Here is a 23,709-nt window from a genome sequence, read left to right as displayed (position 1 = left end):
CTTTTCTCAGCAACGCGGACATTATGTTAAAACAGCCGGCTCTGAATACCAAAGAGGTGATAAAACTAAAGATGAGTCACACAGATCAAATGCGAAAGTTTAGCTAAAAGTGAGCAATGGTTCTTTGCACAAAATAAAATCTATTTAGAGTGCTCCACTTTCATTTTCTTTCTCTGTCTTTGAAAATACGACGTCTGTGTTGTCCTGCAGAGTGAGCTGACCTTTACAATATTTCTTTGCTGAAGCGCAGTGAGAGGTGAATTTGCCAGAGCTGGTCGTCGTGAGTTATCTCCTGTGCTTTGTTTATGGCACCCTGCAAAAACATTTTATTGGCTCTGGAGCTATTTACATGCCACCATATATCAGAGGTTGCACATATTTGTTCAAATTTGCACTTCTGGCAATTTGTTTCTCTTACATTGTTCACACATACACAACTATGCAACCTCCTTCAAAAGATTTGTGTTTGATAGTCCAATAAGCAGGAAAAAACTATGAAATCCTGTTCTTCCTTTTTAAATATCTATATTTTTTTCTGTCTTTTGAACTTTCCGGTTTTTCAGAAGCGGGTAAAGCATTCCTTAGCTGTTCTGATTTGTCCTACCTTCAGTCTGGAATCCGCTATTAACCTCCCATGGATATTTTTAGATAGTGGTGGGTGAAAGTGAAAACTAAGTAGGATAAATTACTTTGCCTTTAAGTATTAATCATGCATATTTTTGTGAGAAATGAAAGAGTTAAAGTTAATGTTAATACAACATCCATGTATTCTGCATTAAGATGAATCCAAGATACCTTTAATTTCTTTATAATATTGCAGACATAATATTTTGTTGATGAAAAGAAGAGAGGTGCTTTCTTCTTTATAAACAAATATATTACTTCTCATGCGAATACATGGTTTTATCTTTATTTATTCTGCTTTCTAAGCTTAAGTGACGATTGTAACTCTTCTCTTAATGTTACATGTAGTAACATGTAAGTTCACATAGCAACACAAACTTTTTCTTTGCTCTTTAAGGTTTTTCAAGGAAATATCAGTAAAGCCCTGAGCAAAAAGGAGGAGCTAAGAGAGAACTAAAGGTTAATTGCTTGGAGGCGTTCTTTTCTGAAATACTTGAAAGAAACACAGAAGAGGAGCGGAAAGTTTTTGCTTCACCAGAACCATGCGAAGAAACCTTAATGTTATTCATCCCCGGGTTCCGTGTAGTTGCTCTCCAAATTTATTTGTAGCCATTGCGACACAGATTAATTATCAATAAAAATAAATGGCTGTTCGTTTTGTTCTTTTTTCTTACTTCAAGGTTTTTAGTCTGCGACAAATAACACCAGCTACTTACAAACGAGTGAGCCAAAAAGATCTTTTCACTCTGACACGTATATTTTTGTAAGAGAACATTGCAGCAATAATTGCTTTTCTGTTTATGTGTATACATAGAACATGTAAAACATGTTTCCCACATTAAGTGTTGCCTAGAGGTGAGAGCTATCAAAACCCATCAAAGAATCAAAAACTACTTACACACAATCTCATTTATTGATGTAAAGTTTGTTTTGAAATGCCCAGCAAACCTGTCACTGGATTTCTGAAGGAAATATGAGAACCCACAAAAAAAAAAAACATGTAAAAACAGAGGAAAAAAATTAAACTTCATATGCAAAGCTCTTTTTTTTTGCTTTGAAAAGATTATTATTACCATTCCAGTGGTATTCAGGAAAGGTTTTGAAGTGATAAGGAAGAATTGTTTGGATCCTAATGTCTTAAATAGGCCTTGGACAACTGTAAGGGCCTCGATCTTGTGCAGGCGTGTTCTAAAAGGGGAAGCTATGCAGATGGGAAGTGCCTGTATAAACAAAGTGCTGTGGGAGAATACTGCTTTTTAGAAGGCAGCCAGTTAAGCTTTATGAAATTCAGTAAGGCTTTTGTTCTATTATATTGTTACTGACCGCAGGAACTTATCCTGTTGAGATTGTTGCTGTGAAATTCATACTGATATGTTAGCATAACCAATATTCCTTAACTTATGATTGAGCTGTTACTCTACTCTGACATGCTTTACGTTTTACAGAATGACCTGTTACTAATTAGACCTTGCTTTTATAGTTTCTAAAAAAAATTTTCTAACAGGTTTGTGGAGCAAACGTCATGTTCTGCAATAAAGATAAAGCTTTTGTGTCAAGGAGAAATCGGTTGGACTGGCATTTTGTTAAGGCAATATGATAAAGTAGGGGTCACTACTGAATACTGAGAAGTTATGAACTTGTTGGTCGAACGTTGAAAGAAAATTGCTCTTGATTTAAACAAAAACAACAAGTTAGTACACCACATACACACGCATGATGTCAACAGAGGGTGTTTTCTAGCTGAAACTATCTCAGGAACAAAATATTTCCTTGTTTTTGTTTTGCAACAAAACAGCATGCATGTTGGGGAGATAGTAACAAATAACAGGAAGAGATTGGGAAGCTTTTTCAACCTGCCTTCTACACAAGAGAGTCTAAAAAAGACTCAGACTGAACTTGAGCTATTTTGCACAGATGAGTGGGCTGAATCTGTAAATATGTGTAAGGTTGATACACAAAAAGAAATACAGTATTGACTCAAACGAGCTAAAACAGCTGCACACAATAACCTTTTCATTTGTCAAAATGACAAAAAAAAAGAAACAAAATATTTTAGAATTTTCAGTCCACTTTACAATTGTGAGGTGCTTTGTTCTCTATCAAAACATTATACATTAAATTCTGAGGTTTTAATGTGACAACGTGTAGAAATACCTTTAAACAGCAATGTAATTATTATCTGCCACACCTAAATGTAATAGTTAAAATATAAAAGTATACTGAAAAAAAGCACTGGAGAACTGTTGTGTTTACTCATCGTGTTTTTTTGTTTTTTTTAGCAACAGCGTCCTCTTCTGTTCGAGGGTAGTAACTACTTCCACAGGATTGGCCAAGCGGTTGTCAGGAGTGTTTACATGAAACATGGCTTCTCTGTCTGTTGGAGAGCATCAAGAAATGGAAGGTGAGTATAAAAATGTTCAAAGAAGCCATCGTGATCTGGCTGTACGGTTTGGGGAGAGTATAAACTATTTAAAACAGGTTGTGTGTTGCTTAATTTTGGCGGTCTGGTTGGGCCGTTATTCTTGAAAGACCCAGACCTTCATCCTGGTTTTGTTAGCTAACACAAGGCGTTAGCTGACGTTATTTATCTAACATCTGGTCAGTTTGTGTTTATGCACGGTTGTTGGTGTATATGCTAGTGCAGTGTTGTAGGAAACACGAATACCTGTATTATTCGTACCGTATTTGCTTTTAATATGCTTCGACTTTCGCTCATTAGCTGTAGTCCAGTCAGTTGCCGAGCTACCTAGCATGTTTAGCAGTCTGTTGAGTCTGCAAATTTGAAATCGCTCATCTTCGCTAACGAATTGGTAAGAATCAAAATGTTGCCGAGACATTACATCAAGTGATCCTTAAGCCATTATTTTAAGTCTGTGGGGGTGAAGTGTTAACTTTTTCGTACACTTAACCAGTGTTTGCTACAAAGGGCACACCGTGTATTCTCATAATAAATGTAATGGTCACGAGTAGCTTTCAGCCAGCCCTGGGTGCCTCTCGAGCCATCCTCTGATTTCTCAGTAAGGTGTGTTGGCAACATTTTCACCAGAGCTGTAAGAAACATTATATTTCTTCTTAAATATCATCAGTGTAGCCCTGAACTGATACTAGGTTCATCTGTGAGAGCTACATATCAGGAGAGCTGCAGCTTTTTGAAAGTAGAAATTCTGCGCTGACTCAGGTTGCACTGAAACTTGTTAAATTTAAAGTATTTACATTTTCTGACTGCTTCAGCTCTGTCGCTAAAAGTAGACAGCGAATGATATTTTTGGGCATAGTTACATCATCTTTGACTATTCTCAAAACTGTAATCCGAAGTAAATAAAAAGCTGTTACTGCAGCCACACTGGAGCAACGACAGCAGTCACAGATTCACCTAATAAGCTCAGTAACCGAAATTGAGATTGGCGTTGAATGACATGTAAAATCATCACCCAATTTATTATGTGTATCTATCCAAAAGCTCTGCTGCTTTGTAACACAATAAATCTTGCTCTTTATGTCAGTGGACCGACGAGGTGAGTCTGAAGAGTCTGGTGATGATGACACCAGAAGAAGGAGTATCAACGGGGATGTGGACCCAAATCAGCCCGCAGGCACAAGTGAGTCACGCTTTGCTCCCACATAAACAGCCAGGAACTGATTTATTTATGTTTCTGAATCACATAGTTGATTAAAAGCGGGGCCTAGCAGCTCCTGTGGGTTAAATTTTTCTATGCTAATTTACATTGCCTTTCCATTTTTTTTTCTCCTAAGTGTAATTTTGTTCTCTATGAAGGTAAAGAAGAGTCCCCTGTTGACATGGACACCATAACCTTGGACCCAGAAGAAGAGGTTAGAAGATGTTTTCATGAAAGCATTTTTTTCCCTGTTATTTTTTTTTATTTTTTATTATTGTCATATAAATGCATACCTTTAATGTCTTGTGCATTGTCAGCTGATGTTCTCCTATTCTCTCTAGGATGTTGATCTTGTTCATTGTCGTATTGGAAAAATCGAAGGATTGGAAGTTCTACAGAAGGCCAAAGTAAGCAAGCTGAATATTTAGGTTTTATTGATTTTGTAAGTAGAGATGTGAGTGCAGTATGCAAAACTGAGTTTATTTTTGTACTCCTTTGATCTATAAAAATAGATCATATTCTGGGAGGCTTTTTTTTTTTTCTTCAAAATGACAGTTGTTTTTTTTTTTTCTTTTTCTCTCTGCTTGTCCAGACACTATCCTTAAGACAGAACCTCATCAAAAAGATAGAAAACCTTGAGAGTTTGAGTTTGCTACAAGAACTAGATCTCTACGACAATCAGATCCGCAAACTAGAGAACCTGAGCAACCTCAAAGAATTAGAGTAAGTGTGGTTAGAGGAAATATGTGTATTTAAGCCTGAAAATACCTACCTGATGTTGACTAAAATATATATATATATATTTTTTGGTGACAATCTACCCACAGGTTGCTTGACGTTTCCTTTAACATTCTGAGGAAAGTGGAGAATTTGGAGGGGTTGACCAAAATTAAAAAACTCTTCCTGGTTCACAACAAGGTCACCGCCATCTCCAACATGGACCACCTCACAAGTCTGGAAATGTTGGAGCTGGGCTCCAATCGTATTAGGGTAAGTCCAAGAGAGTCTCTTTAAGTTGCATTCTTAAACCATCCATAAAATAACACCATGCAATTTTAATTTGACCATGTCTTGTATTCGCAGGTCATCGAGAACCTAGACGCTCTTTCGTCATTGCAGAGTTTGTTTCTTGGAACCAATAAAATAACAAAGCTTCAGAATCTGGACAGTTTACACAACCTGACTGTTTTAAGCATTCAGGTACCTGCAAACACAGTATTTTCACCACCTCAGGAATGTTAAAAGAAGAGTGATCAATACTTTCCTGCGTATTCCTCTGCAGAGTAACCGGATTACTAAAATCGAGGGACTACAGAACCTGGTCAACCTGAAAGAACTCTACCTGAGCCACAATGGCATTGAGGTCATAGAGGGCCTGGAGAACAACGTGAGTTATGCAAGCTTCTGTTTACCAATAAGGGCCACATGACAGACTGTTTAACGGCACACAAATGTCCCAGCAGCTTGATGAGCATTTTTGTTAATGCTCATTACTGTATTCTTATTTTTTTTTCTACAGAAAAAACTCACCACGCTGGACGTTGCTGCCAATCGAGTAAAGAAAATTGAGAACGTCAGCCACCTGACAGAGCTGCAGGAGTTCTGGGTATGGAATGTTTTGAGGTTAAGAATAGCATTTACAATTTAGCTTTCAGATGACGTTTATATGATTTCACTGAGCGGTAAAGCACGGTCTGGTGCGTTATTTCGTCTGTTTCTTTTTTTTAAAACGGCCTTGTCCTACCTCATATGCTAATTTATTGAATGTGACTGAATATATAGCTAACCGAGACTTCAAGAAACCAAGTGTTGGAAAATCAACTTGATACGCCTTAACCGAGTTGTGTGTCCTCTGTAAACAGACTGTGACTTACTGCTGCTTATTGAAACATAAAATTAGCATATTTGGGCAGCTGCAACCAGTATTTTCTTTTGCATTTGCCCATAAGGTAACTAATACTGTAAATTGAAGGTTATTGCTGTAGAACATTTTTGGTCCAGAGTTTTTACCTCTGAACAAAAACACCGTGTGTGATGGTAAATTTGCTCTACAAAGCTTCTTGGATTGTTTTAATCTCAGACTACCTAACAATCATAGGATATTACCAACAAATAAACCAACTGCTGTTTTCAAAACAAGAGGAAGGCTATATATAAATACAGAAGTATTCGCAGAAAACGGAAGGGAAAACCTTGTGTGCGTGGCCCTAGGGAAAGCAAGGCCTCATTATCAGCATCCATATCAGAGCATACAGCTGAGTCGGTGACGGTAAAGAAGGCATGTGGCGTGAATCTCGAAAGCTCTGGCAGGAGCGCATGCTTGAATGTCTCGTGGCTCGACCCTCTATACACCAAAGGAGTACCTGGTTGAACTCTGTCTTGAATTGGAGGCTAGCAGTCAAAATTCACTCAGTGCTTTAAATACGAGGCAATTTGTGCTTTGTCCTCAATATCTTATCAGATTCTGCTGATCACTGCACTTTTCAGATTAGACAGTCACTGGAAAATCTCTTCTTTCACTTAGACTCTGATGCTGCTGCTGCTGCTGTTCTTGCTTTGTAGATTACACTTCCTCTCCAAACTCATCTTACCCTTACATCTCATGTCTTGTCTGCTCAACCCATCCACCCTGATTCTGTGTCAATCCAAAACTCCACCTGAACATTTTTTTTTTTTTTTTTTTTACAGAAGCCGTCTTCGGTGTGAACACACCGACTCGATTATCTAAAAATAAAAGCTCCAAACTGCTATACTTCTGATACAAATTGAGAAAGGCACTAAAAGTCAAACTTCTTAACTTGTGCTTGCGTCGTATTTTGAATCTCTCCTCAGATGAACGATAACCAGATAGACAACTGGTCGGATCTTGACGAGCTGAAGAATGCCAAGTCCCTGGAGACGGTGTACCTGGAGCGGAACCCTCTACAGAAAGATCCTCAGTACAGAAGAAAGATCATGCTGGCACTGCCCACTGTGCGCCAGATCGACGCTACCTTTATTCGCTTCTAAGCTGTAGTGTACGACCCACCTGCCAAACCTCTCAGTGTTTCACCTCCCTGCCTGCCCTGCCCACTAAAACACCTCCTCAAGCATATTGGCCTCACAATGTCATAATGTCACTCCAAAAAGGATATACATTCCAGCACAGAACTCACTCTACATGTACATGTATGCATGTATGCACTCATGCAAACCTCAATCAGTGCTTTTGTTTTCAAGTTTTTTTTTTTAAGGGGGGAATGGGGAAAAAGGGGGGGGGGGGGGGGAAACTACCCTACGCTCATTTCCTCGTGTTTCTTCTGCACTTTGTAGTTTGTTTGTTTTTTCTTTTTCCCTTTTTGTTTCAAATTTGTTTGCATGTGGGATACAGTTAGGCGCCCCAGACCTGCTGTGGCCATCAGGAAAATAAGGAATCGTTCTTACCAAACACATCAATGAAGTTGCACTGTTCTTATATTACCGGAAAGGGAGACAGATATTACTGTTTTGGGGATTTCTTTTCTCTTTTTTGTGTGTGTGTTTCGTATGTTTTACCACTTCGATGCTGTTGGCGTAACTGAACCTGAAGAAAAGACGAGTTCCAGATCAAACATTTAAAGGGAAATTGTAACAAGATGAAGAAAAATATATAATCAACAAATATGGTTTTCTGATTTCTGCTTCAGCTTACTTAATATCTTGATCTAGAGAATAATAAAAAAGAAAAAACATAGAAAGTGAAGCCTTAAAACATCTGATAATTAAAAGCAGGCTAAAAAAGCAGGCTAATGCAGTCCTTTAAAGAACGACATTTTTTATCTCTGTATCATTTTAAATAAACTGACATCGTAACAAAGGGACATCTTTTGTTGCCCGGCAGCCTTGTCTATTCCTTCAAATATTTTATGAAATAGGTTTAACAGCTGATTAGAGACCCCTGCAGCAAAGTAAAACTCACGATAATGTCAAAAGATATCCATACAGATGGTATCCATGGTACTGTCACATTTTTTTTTTCCTTAAGCTTGAAACAGCCTCTGATTACAGCCCTTGCTCACATTTACTTTCACCAGGTGGTTCATCCATTTTATTTAAACACCTGACAATAAAATGTAGATTGTATCAGAGTTAAATGTATATTCTAATGGCTGGACCGATCAAAAAGTGTTTACAAATGCAAAATAAACTCAGCGTTGGCACAAAAACATCCAAACACATTTAGATATGAATAGTCTGCTCTTAGAATTTATGAATATCAACAAATCATAGTTGCTTTAGGGTTGTTTAGATCAAATAATGACAAGACCACTCAAATCTATCTAACATTATCTGGCAAGTTTGTTCATAAGTCTTAGGTGCTCATGAATAACTCCCTGGTCCAACTGACTAGTGATGCATCTTTAAAATAAAAAGATGTCACACCTCAGGGATAAAAGATCACAGAATAACTTATCAGAAAACAAATACTAAATAAAGTGCTAAACTAAGTTCACTTTTTCTCTTGTCATCTAATGTCTATGTCACTGGGCTTTAATTGACAAAACCTACAGTTTTTTGTAGACATAAAAATGTCGGGATAAAACTAGTTTATACCATAGAGTGAGTCATTTAAATGGCAACAAATTGTCAAAGGAAGCAACTGCCTTTTTAAAACCTAATGTTAAGAATTAGAGATCCTATTAAAACCTTTAGCCCATACAGCAGCTATGGAACCATATAAAACTATCTACGAGGATGTTACGCATTACTAATGTGATTGTCAATTTAAATTCAGTTTACCTAAATAAAAAGAAATAGCAAACTGAATTGGAAGTGCCACAATGTTTGTTTGTAAATACTGGACATCTCATAATGTAGGTGGCTTGTGCCATCGTCACCCTCGCGTTGTAAAGTGATGTTTTATTGTGTTTGTGCCAGGCAGCACAACAGATGTGTGTGAGATTCTGAAAAGGAACAGAACAAAACCTCACTGGTCAAGTAGGAGCGTTAAAACAAACTGCTTTCAGCTCCTTGTTGTCAGATCTGATGAGTTGATGCTCTTTGCAAAATGAATGTAATATGCAAATAAGAATAAAGTTACACTACTTAAGAAGAAAAAGTGTAGTTTCATTCATTACTTGTCATGACCAGTACCTTTTCGAAGCTTGATTTGAAATTATGTGATTGTATTCCACTATTACTATCCAACTCTAAGCTACACTTCAGCCCATAAAATCAGGAAATAACTGCAGTTGTAAACCAGTTTGTTTAAGGTTATTCTGGTTAATTAGTTTACATTAACATTTCAGTCTCTATTTTATGGGCAGTACAGTTTGTGTAAATATATGAATCCATAAGAAACAATAAGGACGACAAGAAACTATATAAAGATTCTCTGAGTGATGGTTATTCATTTTAAAGTCCGTTGTATGCCTTAAACACATATTATGACTACATGATCCAGAATGCAGCACCAGCGTGTAGTGGGTTCGCGCCGCACCAGACGTTGAGGCGAAAAAGACCACTAAGCGCATGCGCTGCATTGTATGTTGTTGTTTGTGGCGGTAAGATGGCGGCGCTCGGAGACACCTCAGCTCCGGGGGTGAACGGGTTAATTCAACAATTCACAGCAATAACAGGTAAAAATAAGCTTACATTAAGCTTTATAAATAATAGGTTGCTTTGGGGGGGTCATAAGGCACTAGTTCTCTTTCCACAAAATGTATGGAGCAGCGCGCAGACAAGGAAAATGGACGCTTTAGTGTCGCTGTGGCTCCTTCGCTGTCAATGCTTTGCAGAGTGGAGAAGCAGAGGCAGTTTCAGCTAAACTATGATAAAATTACATGTAAAGGGTTTACACAGCTACTTGCTTTGAAAATTGCATTTCTTACTCATTCAACAGACAATTTGTTTCCCTGTTAAAGTGATATCACTCAACACATTTGTAGGCGTCACAGTTTTTTTTTTTTTTTTTTTTTTTTGCTCTTTGGATGGCTTCTTTTCCGTGAGTGTGGAATGGACGTCGGCTGTAGAACATTCCCCTTCTTCATCTCCGGCCTCATGTTGGGTTACTGTCATATTAACCGTCGCCGTCACTTAAAATACCTGGACAGATACCGCTTCTGCCTTAGACAGTCAGCACATTCGTACGGAATAGTTTTTAAGTGCTTTGAGATGATGTACAGTGTTTCAGTTTTAAGTTATTTATTGAAGAGGAGAGCAGAGTGAGAACAGGGGCCATCAGACTTGAAAAGTGAAACGGTCATGCGCAGTACAGGCGGAAGACTTCGACTGGCTGTTGGGTTTTTGACGCTTTAGTTTAATGGAAACAGTCCATTTGTTGTATACGTCCACTTGCAACATTTATTTTTCGGCATGGATGATTTAAATCCATTCCAGGTTTTTACGAGTGACTTGCAAAAACTTGCAAAACTTGAAATAGCCAGAGTTTTTCGTTTTTATGATTTCCTTCAGATTCTTTTGAAACCGGGTGCATATTTTACATGAACTTTAAGGCAGTAGCTGGCTTATAAGTTCGTAATAAAATCTGAACGTCAGACTTAAAAAAAAAAAATCGTTGTTGCTCCTCCTGCCCTTCCCGAAACAAATAACCCCAACTACGACTTTGGCACCCTTCCATTGTCACAGAGACATGGCAATATGTACATGATATTTCTCCAGTTAATCCTCCACATACCAACAATGTTTCCATATGTAAAAAATATGTTATAACAAAAAGTTGTTTATATTTCCACGAGTGTTTTGGTAAAGACTGACAGCAGTACAGATTAAGAATAGACAAAGTCCATACTTAACAAGTGTTTTCAACAGAATTGATCAGAATAAAATAAATATCTTGCTTAAGTATTGCTGCTTTTATATTCTAATTCTTTGTCTTTGTTTGTTTGTTTTTAGTATTTACATAATTAGGGGGAAAGAAAGTCCAATAGTTTATTCTACAGGTAATAATAGCAGATCCTTGGACTAAATATGTACAATATTTAAATAAAAAAAAAAAAAAAGCATGTGTAATTGGAGTGTCATTCTATTGTAATAAATCTCAGAGTGCCATAACATCCATTATCAAATTAATTACTTGGGCAGTTGCAAAGTGTTTCATTAAAATTGTTTCCCTAAAATTGTAAACGTTTACAATTTTAGTGGCTTTTCTATCATACATTTTCTTTTCGCATGCTTTTATCAATATTTTTAAAATGAACATTTGTCCTTCTGGAAATGTATTAAAATGATGTAAGAGAGTTAAATTAGCCGTTGATTAATTCTCAATAGATTTTCTGAACAGTGAATTGTTTCATGCTCTCTGCAGCATTATGACGGCGTTAAATTTGATCGGCTGTTGTCGTTGTGTCAGGGGCCACAGAGAGTGTTGGAAAACACATGCTGGAAGCATGCAACAATAACCTGGAGATGGCCGTGACCATGTTCCTGGATGGAGGTGGGATGGCAGAGGAGCCCAGCACCAGCTCCAGTTCAGCGGCATCGAGCAGCAGAGCGCCCCCTACAGAGTGAGCTAAACTGATTGTGTCATCTTTAGCGTCAGAATGGACCTGGTTTTTATTGCATTGAGCTGGTATAACAAAGCTCTGAATGAAAATGTGTCGATTAACAATAACGTTTTGCTTTTGTCTATATGTTATTTAATATTTCAGTGAAGTACGAGCGCCCATTCCTCAGAAGCAGGACATTTTAGTGGAGCCCGAACCTCTGTTTGGAGGTACTGGAGAAGTTCTTATTTTTTCCACCAAATGACCAGAATGTTGTCCCTTACAACTATTGATATCTTTTTCTTTTTTTTTTTCCTGTATATTTTCATGTTTTCAGTACCAAAGCGAAGACGGCCAGCTCGGTCTATATTTGACGGTTTCCGAGACTTTCAAACAGAAACGAGTGTGTACTTTATATCCTAAAATATTTGATATTTGAAACATTTCACAGTTTAATTTTTCTTGGCAGGAATTGACTATAAAGTTTCTTAATTTTTCAATTGCATTGCGTTAACTTGCTATAAGGATTTGGAATGTTTTTCTCTAAAAGTTCGTCAGGAACAGGAGCTGCGCAACGGTGGAACCGTGGACAAGAAACTGAGCACTCTGGCAGACCTTTTCCGTCCCCCCATTGAGCTCATGCACAAAGGCAGCTTTGAGACGGTGAGGAGTCACTCTACACCTCACCTTTCTTCAGTTTAACTGGACTTTTTGTGTAATTTCTAACAATGGCTGTTTAGATCACAGGTGGGAAGCCAAGTGAAACCCGGCAGACTGTCATTTCATTCTGTCGTTGCTTATTCATAAGATTAGGAGTGAAGTGGAAACTGGACATTTATGTTATATATGATCCCTCCGGCGGTCTGAAGAGATGTGGCGTAGAAAAGATATGTTTATGTAAAAAACATCCAGTGGTTTTACTCTGCAACAGTTGTTTTGTGGGTCAGTTAGTATGGGGGCTCAAGTAGTTTTCAAGTGCATCTTTTTTTTTTTTTTTTTTCCCCAAATTCATATTTAAAAATTGATTTGATAAATCGTTGAAACATATTTGATGGCATTTGACTGTTTTCTGTGTCTCTTAGGCTAAAGACTGTGGACAGCTTGAAAATAAGTGGCTAATGATCAACATACAAAATGTTCAGGACTTTGCTTGCCAGTGCCTCAACAGAGATGTGTGGAGCAACGACGCCGTGAAGAACATTATCCGAGAACACTTCATATTTTGGCAGGTACGCAGGTTATGGGAACTTCATTACTGGCCAGTGCGCAGTAAGAGCTTGATACAGTTTCAACATCGAAGGGTCAGTTTCATTGCATTTATCATTAGTGGATGATTTACATGTTTGAACAGAAATTGTGAGAAAGCCAAACATGCCTATATTCTTGTTATAAAAGATATAAACATGTTTTTTGTAACTTGTCAGCAGCAGGAGAAGAAATCTTGTTCTTGGTTTTCATGCACATCTCACAGAGTTCATTTGCTTTTTTTTTTTTCTTTCGTGTGTTTGCACATTTACAGTACAGTTTTTATGTTGGCAGGTTTATCACGACAGTGAAGAGGGACAACGGTACATCCAGTTCTATAAGCTCAACAAGTTTCCCTACATTTCAATTCTTGATCCACGCACAGGTGAGAAGCTTTGATGAATATTTTTTCCACGTTTAAATTATGTAATACTCTGATTTTCCTTAATTGTAACAGTGAACAAAACAAGCGTGGCAGATGTTGTGACCGCTGCTGTATTGAACACCTGTACGTTTTTACCGTTGTTCCGAGTTGCAGGTTTCAGCTCTTTGTCTTTATTCCCACTTTTAAAGCTTTTCACATTAACTTGCTAGCAGCTTTGGCCAGAGTTTGGATCCTTCTAAAAAAACACAACAGTGTTTATGAAGATTACCGCAAAAATGAAGCCAGCTATAAGTTTGTTCACTCTGAATGCAAAACAGCTTCAGAGTTGATGGCGACATGTGCAGCATCCAGATTTACTTCCATTTGTAAATACAGGAGTAAATAAGGCCACATCTTCTTCAGGGCTGTAAAGTGTTCTCACGGAAGTCGGACATCCTGTGAACCCCCACATAAAAAAATATATATATACTGAATAGCAAAACGTCTTAATTGGCCATCAGTACGTACAGTTTTAACATAGCCTGATATCCAGTCGCTTAGAAGGCGTAACTTATGTAATTAGGACTCTCTTTATTTCAAATGTAAAATATTTTTATTGAGGTGCAATTTCAACCTCCTCGAATTCAGGGCAAAAAATGGTGGAGTGGAACCAGCTGGATGTGGCGTCGTTCATGGAGCAGGCAACCGGCTTCCTGGCAGAGCACGGGCAGCTCGACGGGCCCACCTGCAACGCCCCCCCTGCCAAACGGGCGCGCTCAGTGAGTGTGCGATCTCACCCATCAGCGCCATGCTACCCATCCAGCTCAATCGTTTTCTCTTTTCTGTATATTTCGTATTTTTGGGCTTGCAACCGTTTTGGGAGCTTCCTCGTTGCTTTGAACAGAATTAACTTGATCTAATGTCAGTCATTTCTCAAAGTAAAAACACTTTAAAAAAAAAAAAAACGCAACAAAAACCATTTCTGCTGCCTTTTGATCCGTTTTCTCCAGCTGCTCACTGCGTTTTCTCCCCCAGGAGAGTCTGATTGATGCCAGCGAAGACAGCCAGCTGGAGGCGGCGATCCGAGCGTCGCTACAGGAGACCCACTACGACTCGTCAAACGTCCCCGAAGCGCCCGACTCCCCCCGATCAGAGGACGAATCCGACGCAGAGCCTTTCTCGGACAGCGAGGGACCCATTTCCGTTGACGGCTCAGACAGTGAAACGCCAGCGCCGCACGAAGAGAAAAGTTCTACAAGCAAATACACACCAAGCGCTACGGTCGCCACCGCCCAGCAGCGTCTGCAGCCCGATAGTTCCACTTCCTCGCACAGAAAATCTCCGTACAAAGAGAACAATCACAGTCACAAAAAAGAGGAGAGCAAAAAGAACCACCTGGAGCCCTCTGCTCCAAGTCCGCTTCATTCTCCGCCTGAAGCAGACTCCGGAGGGAATCACTGCGCCTCTCAAGCCAAAGCTGCTACAACCTCCAGCATCAGCACCACAACTTGTGACGTGGACTGTCCTGATGACAATGGTACGAAGAAACACTAACTTTAAGGCTCGTTCCAGAATGATTGTGTACGATTTCGCCGTCAGAAGTCTGAATTTAGCTCCAAGTAAAAAAATTGAAAATGAATAGAATGCATTAAGTCAGAATCTTGTTTTGAAAAGTTGGGGGTCTGCTTCCAACATTGGGGTCAGATTCAGCATGGATGCTGGTCATATAAAACATACTGAAATTTGTGTGGAGGAGGAATCCAGCTTATTTGTATTTCTCTCTTTATGTCCTTATCAACTTGAATTACTAAGTAGTTTGGCTACATAGCCCCACACTTAGGAAGCCACACTGGTTTTCTGGTTTGTATCAAGATCCTGTACCCATTCTGACTTGTCAGATCCAATTTTGACTTCCAAGACCAAACGAGCAGGATTAATTTAAACATTTTTCTGGTGTGGAAGATTATTTAAAAAGTAAAGTGTACAGCATGTAGAAAATGGTACGTCCAGACTTTATTATCTATGCAATCTTTTAAATTTTGTCACTTCTTATTTCCTTTTTTTATGTCTTTTTCTTATAACTTTTGTATACCCACTTATCACCTGTTTCTTTTTCATTCTCTCTGTCCAGTCCTTGTTTTTTGTTTTTTGTTTTTTTGTCTTCCCCCCCCTTCTGTCCTGCTTTTATTTACTTGTTTATCTCTCCCCCAAGTTAATAATATTGTAATTAAGCTTTACATTATATTAGTTTAACCCTGGATTAAACCGTTGTTTATACTTGCAGCTGCAATGTAATATTTTATTTTTTATTTCTGTTTTTGCAAAGGCCCCAAAGCCAGGCTGATGCTTCGCTACCCAGACGGACAGAGAGAGCAGATCTCCTTGTCTTCAAAAGCTAAACTTTTGGTGAGTTCAGTCCACAATAAATTTTATTAATGCCGTATAAAAGTATGTCCCAAAGATTATTCAGTGTTTGGTCATATTACAGCCACGGATTTCAATGTATTTAGCATTTTGGTGTAATGATGTTTGAAATGTAGGGGACACATTAAACATGTCGCTAGTAAAGATGTACTTTTTGGTCATGATGAAGAACACCTTGTGTGGTGGAAACCTAACGGTGCACATCCTTTTGAAAAGAAACCTTGTCAGAGGCTGCAAAGACTTGAGACAACATTCCAGCAGCACAGCACTTTCTTGGCTTGGATAAAAGCTCATTCATAGGTTTAGATATCCAGACCTGAGTTCAGTTGAGATTCTGTCTTAAAAATTGAATGTTCTAAGATTCTCGTCTTTCAGACTGACATTAATGTCTGTGGTTGTTGAAGAAAATTCAAGAATTTTTTTAATAAAGACGAAACTCTCATTTGTAACTAGCTAACATTGTTTCTCTCTTTCTTTCAAGGCCCTGGTAAGACACGTCCAGTCCAAGGGTTACCCTAACGAACGCTTTGAGCTCGTCACCAACTTCCCCAGGAGAAAGCTCGCCCACTTGGACTATGACATCACGTTACAGGAGGCGGGGCTTTGTCCACAGGAGACTGTTTTTGTTCAGGAGAGGAACTAACCATCCCAGAAACATCCACTTTTCTGCTTCTGTATCTCTAACAGACTTGACCGATTCACACATCAACAACGTGGGCCAACCTTCAGTTCTGAAGGAGACTCTGCTTGTTTTGACAGGGCTAATGTTTAAGGATGGACCGCCTTGACTGTCTAAATACTGTTCATCTCCGCTGACAGTCTAATGCCTTTGTAATGCTCAACAATTTGGCCAGTAAGGTGCTTCAGATATCAGCACTTCGGTTTCTTTTCTAGACAATGTCTATTCTGGACTAATGCAGCACATTAGAGCAGAATACACATTGTTTTCACCTGTTCATAAAACCTCGGATAACAGATCACTAATTGACTGTGGGCCACCAGAGACTTGTACAAAAATACTTTTACTTCCCAAAATGTAGATTAAATGTCAGAGTTTATTTTCTAGCTCTTCCTTGTTTTCTTTTTTTCTCTACATGGACGAGTAAAGGGAGGTTCATTCTTCTTTTTTTCTCCATCATTGTTTCGAATTTTGGAACTTTGGAAAGCAGAAGTGTTTGAAGAATAGATCCAAAAATTGCAAGTAAAATAAAGATGTCTCCTTTTTTTATCGCAGAAGGGAATGAAAAATGGTGGTCGGACCTACGACGAGCAGAGACAGCTTTAGTGAGATTTGACATTTAGCCGTAGTCAATGTTTCCTTTTTATATGCTGCCAACAAAACATGCTCATATTGAAAATATAACCACCAAAATCCAAGACATCCTGCTTGATCTATTCTTAAATGTTTCAAACAAAAGGTTGAAATGCAACTCCAAAGAGATGCCTAATGTTTCAAGAAAAGTTTTAGGGAGACTCAATATCCAGCTAACAAAACTCTATTCTTCATTTGGACTGCTCGATTTTAAGTATTAATCATTTTACCAATGTCAAGGTGGTTGTATAAGGAATCAAATATTTTGGGCACTTTAAACAAAACAATTCAATTTTTAAGATTTGCTATGAAAAATGTGTAAATTTAAATACAAACAACAAATGTGGAAAACCGCTAATTAGGATAAAACTTCAGGTTTTAAAATCTGTACGTAAATATCCTGTTATGTTTTTTTTTTTTCTTGTGGAGAGTGCAGGGAGTCTGTAGTCTGAAGATCTGCATAATTTAATCCAGGAACAGAGGTAGGAGTGGATTTACCGACAACCTTCACATTTAAGTTCAAAACTGTAGCAGTTTTTTTATTTTTTATTTTTTCTGACCAAAAGCTTTCCTCCTTAGCGATCACCGAAGACTGGAATGTGGCTGATAGTCCACATTGCTGCAGGAACATCTGAAGCAACACTGCAGGTAGCGGGTTCAATCTTGAATGTGTATCCGTCACAAGCGTTCACCAATACTTTTAGTATCTGTTTGGAAATATGCCAGAAACGTTTCATCAGACAGTTTTTTTTTTTTGTATTAAATAAGCTCTCTCTCTCACACACACACACTTAGTTTCAGATCAGCCTACTTTCCCTTAGTTTCTGACCGACTGCTTCCCACTGGTACTGCTTGGTGTGACCCACAGTTTCCAATAACAATCAGTTATTTCACAGTGAAGATTGCTTAAGCTCAGCTCTCAAGCATAAACGTTTCATTGCAGGACCTTTCTTGAAAAAATATTCACCCCACCTGTTGTGTACTTTTATTTATACATATATTTCACATGATGAAGAGGGAGCTCTCCGTTATGTTTTCAGATCTATATTAAGGATTAATCATGAATTGATGTCTAATTGTATTTCTTATGTATCTCAAGAAAGGAAATTGACTGGATTTCAACAAAAATAGATGAACCTTAGTTTACTATTAAACCAAAAATGTGATGTGTAGCTGAGGAAAAAGTCAGGACATCCTACGCTTTACTCTAGTAGCTAGTGTTGCAGTGAAGCAGGTCTCTTGACATTAGCCTAAAGGAAGTTTTTCCCCGCTCCCCACTTGCAGCTGTGAGATGTTTGAGGACGTTCTTGCTTGTAAAGTCTGTTTCAAGCTGAATTCATAGAAGCTTGGAATCTGAAAAGTTTTGTAAAAGTGAATATATGTGGCACAAATATTGAAGTATGGGTTATATAAATAAGACATTAGCGTCGTAGTGGGAAATAATAGGAAGAACTGACCCCCTCAAATCTTATTTTCTTAGGAGCCCCATACAGGGTTGTGCCTGCTCTGATGTAAGGAGGTAAGTTTAAGACATAGGAATAATTGTTCCAGTGAAGACAACTTGCAAATTTATGTAGAGCACCCTGAAATCTGGACTGTTGATATAATGCGTGAGCTGCATTACAAAGCTGGTCTCACCAGAGATAAAAATGGAGATGTGCTTTCAAAGAAAAAATAAAGTCTCTTCATAAAACACTTGAAGAACTTAAACACGATAGTTAAAAGTAACGTGTTTGTTAAGAGTAAATCAAATGATTTGTTTGACCATGGTGTAAACCAAAACACTTTCATTTCCACCAAACCGTTTTGATGACCACATTGTCCTGAATAGATCTTTGCTTTCTTTCCTTCTTTTCTATTTGCAGGAACTGGGAAATTCCAAATTAAAGAAGCGATTGATGGGAGGGAGCTAAATCCGTGGAAACTATTAATGCCAATCTGCTTGGGGCTTCCAGAGACATAAGGCTATATGATTAAAGCTGAATACATACTCTACAATAAGTGAAAATGTCATTTTTCAGTGTCAAAAACAAGTCAGGACATGTCATGCAGGTCAGGACACAGAAGAACTCCTGGGAGGTCCTCACTGGTTCTTCCTACTGCAGAAGTTGCACGGGTTAGGTCTCAGACATCAGATACGGAGGTTCTGCCCAGGTAATGTGCTCGGAACAAGCAGCAAGAACAGAACGATCTCTTTTATTCTTGCTGCCCTTGGAGAAAACAAATTGCTCCGTTTTGGAGTATGAATAAACCGTCATTACTGTGTTATGCAAGGCTGGCTTAATGGGAAACATTGACTCTCTGTTGTGACTTTTCTTATGAGTCTTTATGAATGATGAGAGAAGCAGTCCGATTCAACGTGAGTCATTTCGGTATGCGTCCTTTGAGCTTGCAATACAGAAACTCTCACTTAAACCCTCCCTTCTCTCCACAAAGACAGATAAGGGTGAGTGGGAGAGGAGGGTGGTTAGTCAAACGAATACCAGCTGTTTCTCAGCTTGCGCTTTCCAAAATTTAACTACATACATAATATCATTCCTCTTAAGCTCACCTCTTTTGTGGCATTATCTAAGTAAAGCACGCTCTTCTTAATTGCTCTGCATGCCTGAGATTTCTGTAAAGAAATGTTCCCCTTCATCTCTCGGACTGATCCTCCTAAAATTGCATACCTAATCATCTAAGGTGTTGATGTGTATCCCTTAAATTGTATCCTTCTGTTTTTCTGTACTCTTTGGATGTTTCGTAGTATCCACATCCGTTGAACCTTTTCACATTTTGCCACACTACCACCTCAAACTTTATTTCATTTGGATTTTATGCGTGGACAAAATTGGCAGAGGCTTGTTCACCTTCACGCAGTGGAGTGGGTTCAATCAAAGCATAGTCACGTGTTAAACTGGCCCAGATCTGCGTTTGATTGGGAATCAGTAGCAAGACTTTTTAAACTAATGCTCACAGAGACGCTACATCCAGTATTAATGAGACTGAACTATTTGAGTGGCCAAAGCTGCTAAATACTGTACGTACCCCAGAAGACTTGGACCTGTAATTTAAGTGGAAGCTGCTGTCGGCTGGTAGCCACGCTTTTGATATTTTTATTTGTGGAGAATGTTTATTTAAATTAAGCATGTTTCACTCTTTTTTTTTTATTTCACATTAAAGTCAAAGGTCGCAAGCTTGACAAAAAAAGAGTCCCAGACGTCCCTCTGCAGAAAAAGGATAAAAAGAAACTATCCTAAGGCGATGATAAAGGTGATTGCTTACACGAGCCACTGGTAGAAACTATTCCTTTAGGTGTCTAATTAATCCATCTTCTTTCTTCAGCTGCTCGTTTTAACTCTGGAGTCTGCAGAATATGAGTAATAGCTTAATAACAAGCTCAGGTTTGTTTATAGCCTCTCTTTGTCGTTGGTCAGGTCATCCTCAGTCATCGTTATTCACTTGTTTTGTTAACACTTGCCCATTTAATAAAAGCCAGAGCCTATATTATCAACTATCAGTCAGATTGGGGCAAAGGTCAGAGCTAACAGGAAAGTCCTTCAGCTGCACAAACAGATGAGTGCATTGACTCTGTTTCACTGCCCTCTCTTTGTGGATCTTACAGTTTGAGATGTGCCTTTCTTCCCCTCCTGCTCTTTGTGGAAAGTAGGGGGGGAGGAGAAAATGGCACCTTCAAAAGGAATAATTTAGATAATTGAAAATTATTACACTTTTTAATTCCATGAAGATTTTTTTTTAAACTGTGGTGCTTTACTAACACTGTATGTATGGTATGCATTCTTTATATTTGAAATACAAATGATTCGGAGGCCTTAATTAGTGCTATAGCATTACAGCAAAGATACCTTTTGACAGGTTGAAGTTTTATGAGGTAACTGAGACAGCAGCAATTAGAGCCTTTGTGTGTGACGGGGGTTGTCTGGTTGTGTAACAAGCCATTGCCCTTGGTCATATTTCAGTCTTTCAGCTGGTTCTGAGAAGGAATCAATAGAAGTTAATGTCCAATCAGCAGGTGATCTCGGATCTGAGTTCAGCGTAATCTGTTACTCATTTTATACCTGAAAATCAGTTCAGGGATCATGAGATAACATCGATCATGACAAAAACTCTTTCTGGAGAGAATTAGATAAACATAACGGTCCTCAAAGGGGGGTGGGGGGGATGGTATTTCAATAAAATTATCTTAATGGTTGTAAAAAATTGTAATCCACAGATTTACACTCAGCTTCAGCTCTTTCAATAAGAGGTGAGAGTATGTGCTTGTTCTCAACTTTATGTGCAGCTTCGATCTGTGATTTCTGAGCGAAAAGACGGGAGTGTTTTCCTGAGCCGTTATCATGGGTGGACCTTAGGATGATCAGTCTCTGACGGTTCGATCTGACTCATTAAACAGCACCATTTGAAACACAAAACATCTGACACTTTAAACAAATACCTGGCTCAACGGACTGAAAACACATTTTTTACCTCTTCAATGTGCAATATTTTTGTTTTCTAATGAGAAGCAGTGAGAAGCTCGTCCTTGTTGAAGGGGGAATATTTATGAAGAAAACCTGTTAGAGGCTATAAAACACTTGAATCCAGCGTGGAGGTTTGCCTTGCATGCACCCAAAGCAACAAAGGAATGGTTTAGATTCAATCACGTGTTGCAATGTCCTAGTCAAAGTCCAGATGAAAATCCAGATGGACAGACTTATAATCATATCTACTCACATTTGGTACATTGAGAACAGAAGAGAATATCTAGTATTTAGTCAGGAATTTTTATCGTTAAAAAAAAAAAATTACACATTTGATTTCAAAACTTTTAATAAAGTACTTTAAAAAGCAAAAGCATGAATGCAAAAATAAGAATATACTGAACACCCCCAAATTTAGAAAACCAGCTTCTGTTCTGTCTGCTGCTGTGGATGAGACTAAAAAAGAAAAATACATGATTATTTATAAGTAATAAAATAAAGTGTTGTGACAGCCTGTGGTCATGAGTTCATGAGAAAATCACTGTTGAGCATTAGTGTAGCTAAAATAGAAGGTATGTAGGCTGTGATGGAGGTTATTAAGCAATTTGTGGTAAATGTCAATCTCTCACTTCTCACAACACATTGATGTTACCGTGTTATCATGAGCCATCATTACACTGCTGAGTGAAGTGTCAGCACAGACTGACCAAGTAAGAGCCATCTGTGAGGTCTCAATAAAAATCATCTGCAAAAGTCAGATCACGACTGAGGGATGTGTTCTCGTACGGGCAAAGAAACATAAAAATAACAGGAATCTGCCATACAAACATGATCTAAACTAGCCCATAATATTTGATCGTAAAGTCATTTACACTCCAACTGGAGGCAGGACATGAGAAAGCCTTATTTTGTTTTACCCCACCATGAATATTCTGAAACCTATAGAGGAACTTTAAATTTTGGTCAGATGATGCTGAAATCGACCTATTTGCACGTTGTAAAGCACACCAGGCCCACTATTACATACGGTGGGGGATCTGTGACATCGCGGACCTGTTTCATTTTCAAAGGCGCTGGGTCCTTTTTAGATGGGACAACGATCTGTGACATAAGAGCAAATTACCACAGAATTTACTGGTGCAGAACTCCGGTTGTGTCTAAAAAGAAGAAAAAAAAAAAAAACACAACCGACTTGGACGTGACAGAAACTGGATGCTGGGAGTCTTGGTAAGAAATACTTAGCATCATCCCGTTACAAAGCTCCAGCTTTTGTTCAAGGCCCGTCAAAAAATGTCCTTCCTCTCCACCAGAGACCTGCAGTGAAAGTGTAGTGGGGACAAAAACTAAAGCAGAAAACTACGCTGGTTTGTTTTCTGCAGGAGAAACATAGATTTAGAGCAAAACTCAACCATTATCCCATGACTATCACAGTCAATCATCTGGTAGCGGTGTGGTTTTCTCAAGACTGGATTTAAATTTCACTTACTATGTATATGTTTTTTTTTGTTTGTTTTTTTTTCTGCAACATGAGTTGCATGAAAATCTATCAAGAGGTGTGAGCCATTGTTTTACATGAAATTTGTGAGTCATAAATGATTATTTTATGATTTTCCTTCGGAACTATCTTTTCATACTTTTGCAGTTTTAAGGACTAAACGGAAGACTAAATGTTGGAGCAATGAGAAAATATGATTAGAAAAGGCCAAAGCAACCACACAAGAATAAATGACACAACAATTTAATATGTGACTTTCAACACAGATAAAAAAAAAAAAGACTCACTTTTGCTACATTTTTGCTTAATGACACACAGCCACGACACAACAAAAGAAAAGACTGGTGATACAAAGTATCCCAGACAAAGCATTGAGGACACCCCCGGTTTGTCAGTATCAAAGGTTAACATCACGGTCCTCTCTGATTGGTTGGTGGCTTCAGATTGGATCAGTTGAAAGTCACTTGGCAGTGATTGGCTGCTGCACTTTAGACTGTATCTGGCCAAACAAGTCTGACCTTCTGCAGATAAAAGTTTGCTCACTGGGTAAAGAGCTTCAGAAAACTTGTCAATTATTCAAAAGTCCAAATTCTGCTTGTGTTTTAACCCTATAACATACAAGATTTCAGATGGAAAACAAAACAAAATTTTTGACATCCTAATACGACTTTAGTCTTCAGCCAGTTTTGTAAAGTAAAAAAAAAA

General features: G+C 38.4%; 2 protein-coding genes across 3 annotated transcripts; both read left to right on the top strand.

Moving 5' to 3' along the window:
* The first annotated feature begins 2,917 nt into the window (after nucleotides 1-2,917).
* On the top strand, nucleotides 2,918-7,935 carry ppp1r7 (protein phosphatase 1, regulatory (inhibitor) subunit 7). Of its 2 annotated transcripts, none has more exons than XM_015014676.1 (10): nucleotides 2,918-3,025; nucleotides 4,128-4,223; nucleotides 4,400-4,455; nucleotides 4,583-4,648; nucleotides 4,834-4,964; nucleotides 5,069-5,231; nucleotides 5,325-5,441; nucleotides 5,524-5,628; nucleotides 5,761-5,847; nucleotides 7,074-7,935. In XM_015014676.1, the coding sequence occupies exons 1-10, from the start codon at nucleotides 2,986-2,988 to the stop codon at nucleotides 7,248-7,250; spliced, it is 1,038 nt and encodes a 345-aa protein (XP_014870162.1). In that variant the 5' UTR covers nucleotides 2,918-2,985; the 3' UTR covers nucleotides 7,251-7,935. The 2 variants fall into 2 exon arrangements, with proteins under 2 accessions (XP_014870162.1, XP_014870163.1); XM_015014677.1 differs by having other exon boundaries at nucleotides 5,524-5,632; nucleotides 7,074-7,087.
* A 1,796-nt stretch (nucleotides 7,936-9,731) lies between these two features.
* ubxn7 (UBX domain protein 7) lies at nucleotides 9,732-16,968 on the top strand. Its single transcript, XM_015014674.1, has 11 exons — nucleotides 9,732-9,838; nucleotides 11,572-11,725; nucleotides 11,870-11,934; nucleotides 12,042-12,107; nucleotides 12,255-12,367; nucleotides 12,787-12,933; nucleotides 13,244-13,334; nucleotides 13,962-14,092; nucleotides 14,349-14,850; nucleotides 15,640-15,719; nucleotides 16,219-16,968. Exons 1-11 carry the CDS (start codon nucleotides 9,769-9,771, stop codon nucleotides 16,378-16,380), a joined length of 1,581 nt encoding a protein of 526 aa, XP_014870160.1. The 5' UTR covers nucleotides 9,732-9,768; the 3' UTR covers nucleotides 16,381-16,968.
* Nucleotides 16,969-23,709: the final 6,741 nt, after the last annotated feature.

Source organism: Poecilia latipinna, unplaced genomic scaffold (assembly GCF_001443285.1).
Source record: "Poecilia latipinna isolate Pla-1442-1.1 unplaced genomic scaffold, P_latipinna-1.0 Scaffold1838, whole genome shotgun sequence".
NCBI classification, from domain to species: Eukaryota; Metazoa; Chordata; class Actinopteri; order Cyprinodontiformes; family Poeciliidae; genus Poecilia; species Poecilia latipinna.
Note: the sequence above shows the minus strand (reverse complement) of the source record. Positions and strands in the feature narration are given on the sequence as shown.

Coding starts and splice junctions, on each gene's coding strand:
- ppp1r7 (XM_015014676.1), top strand. CDS start 2,986: ATGGCTTCTCTGTCTGTTGGAGAGCATCAAGAAATGGAAG. Junction 5,232..5,324: donor TGGGCTCCAATCGTATTAGG/GTAAGTCCAAGA, acceptor TTGTATTCGCAG/GTCATCGAGAACCTAGACGC. Junction 5,629..5,760: donor TAGAGGGCCTGGAGAACAAC/GTGAGTTATGCA, acceptor TTTTTTCTACAG/AAAAAACTCACCACGCTGGA.
- ubxn7 (XM_015014674.1), top strand. CDS start 9,769: ATGGCGGCGCTCGGAGACACCTCAGCTCCGGGGGTGAACGGGTTAATT. Junction 11,935..12,041: donor GCCCGAACCTCTGTTTGGAG/GTACTGGAGAAG, acceptor TCATGTTTTCAG/TACCAAAGCGAAGACGGCCA. Junction 12,368..12,786: donor ACAAAGGCAGCTTTGAGACG/GTGAGGAGTCAC, acceptor TGTGTCTCTTAG/GCTAAAGACTGTGGACAGCT.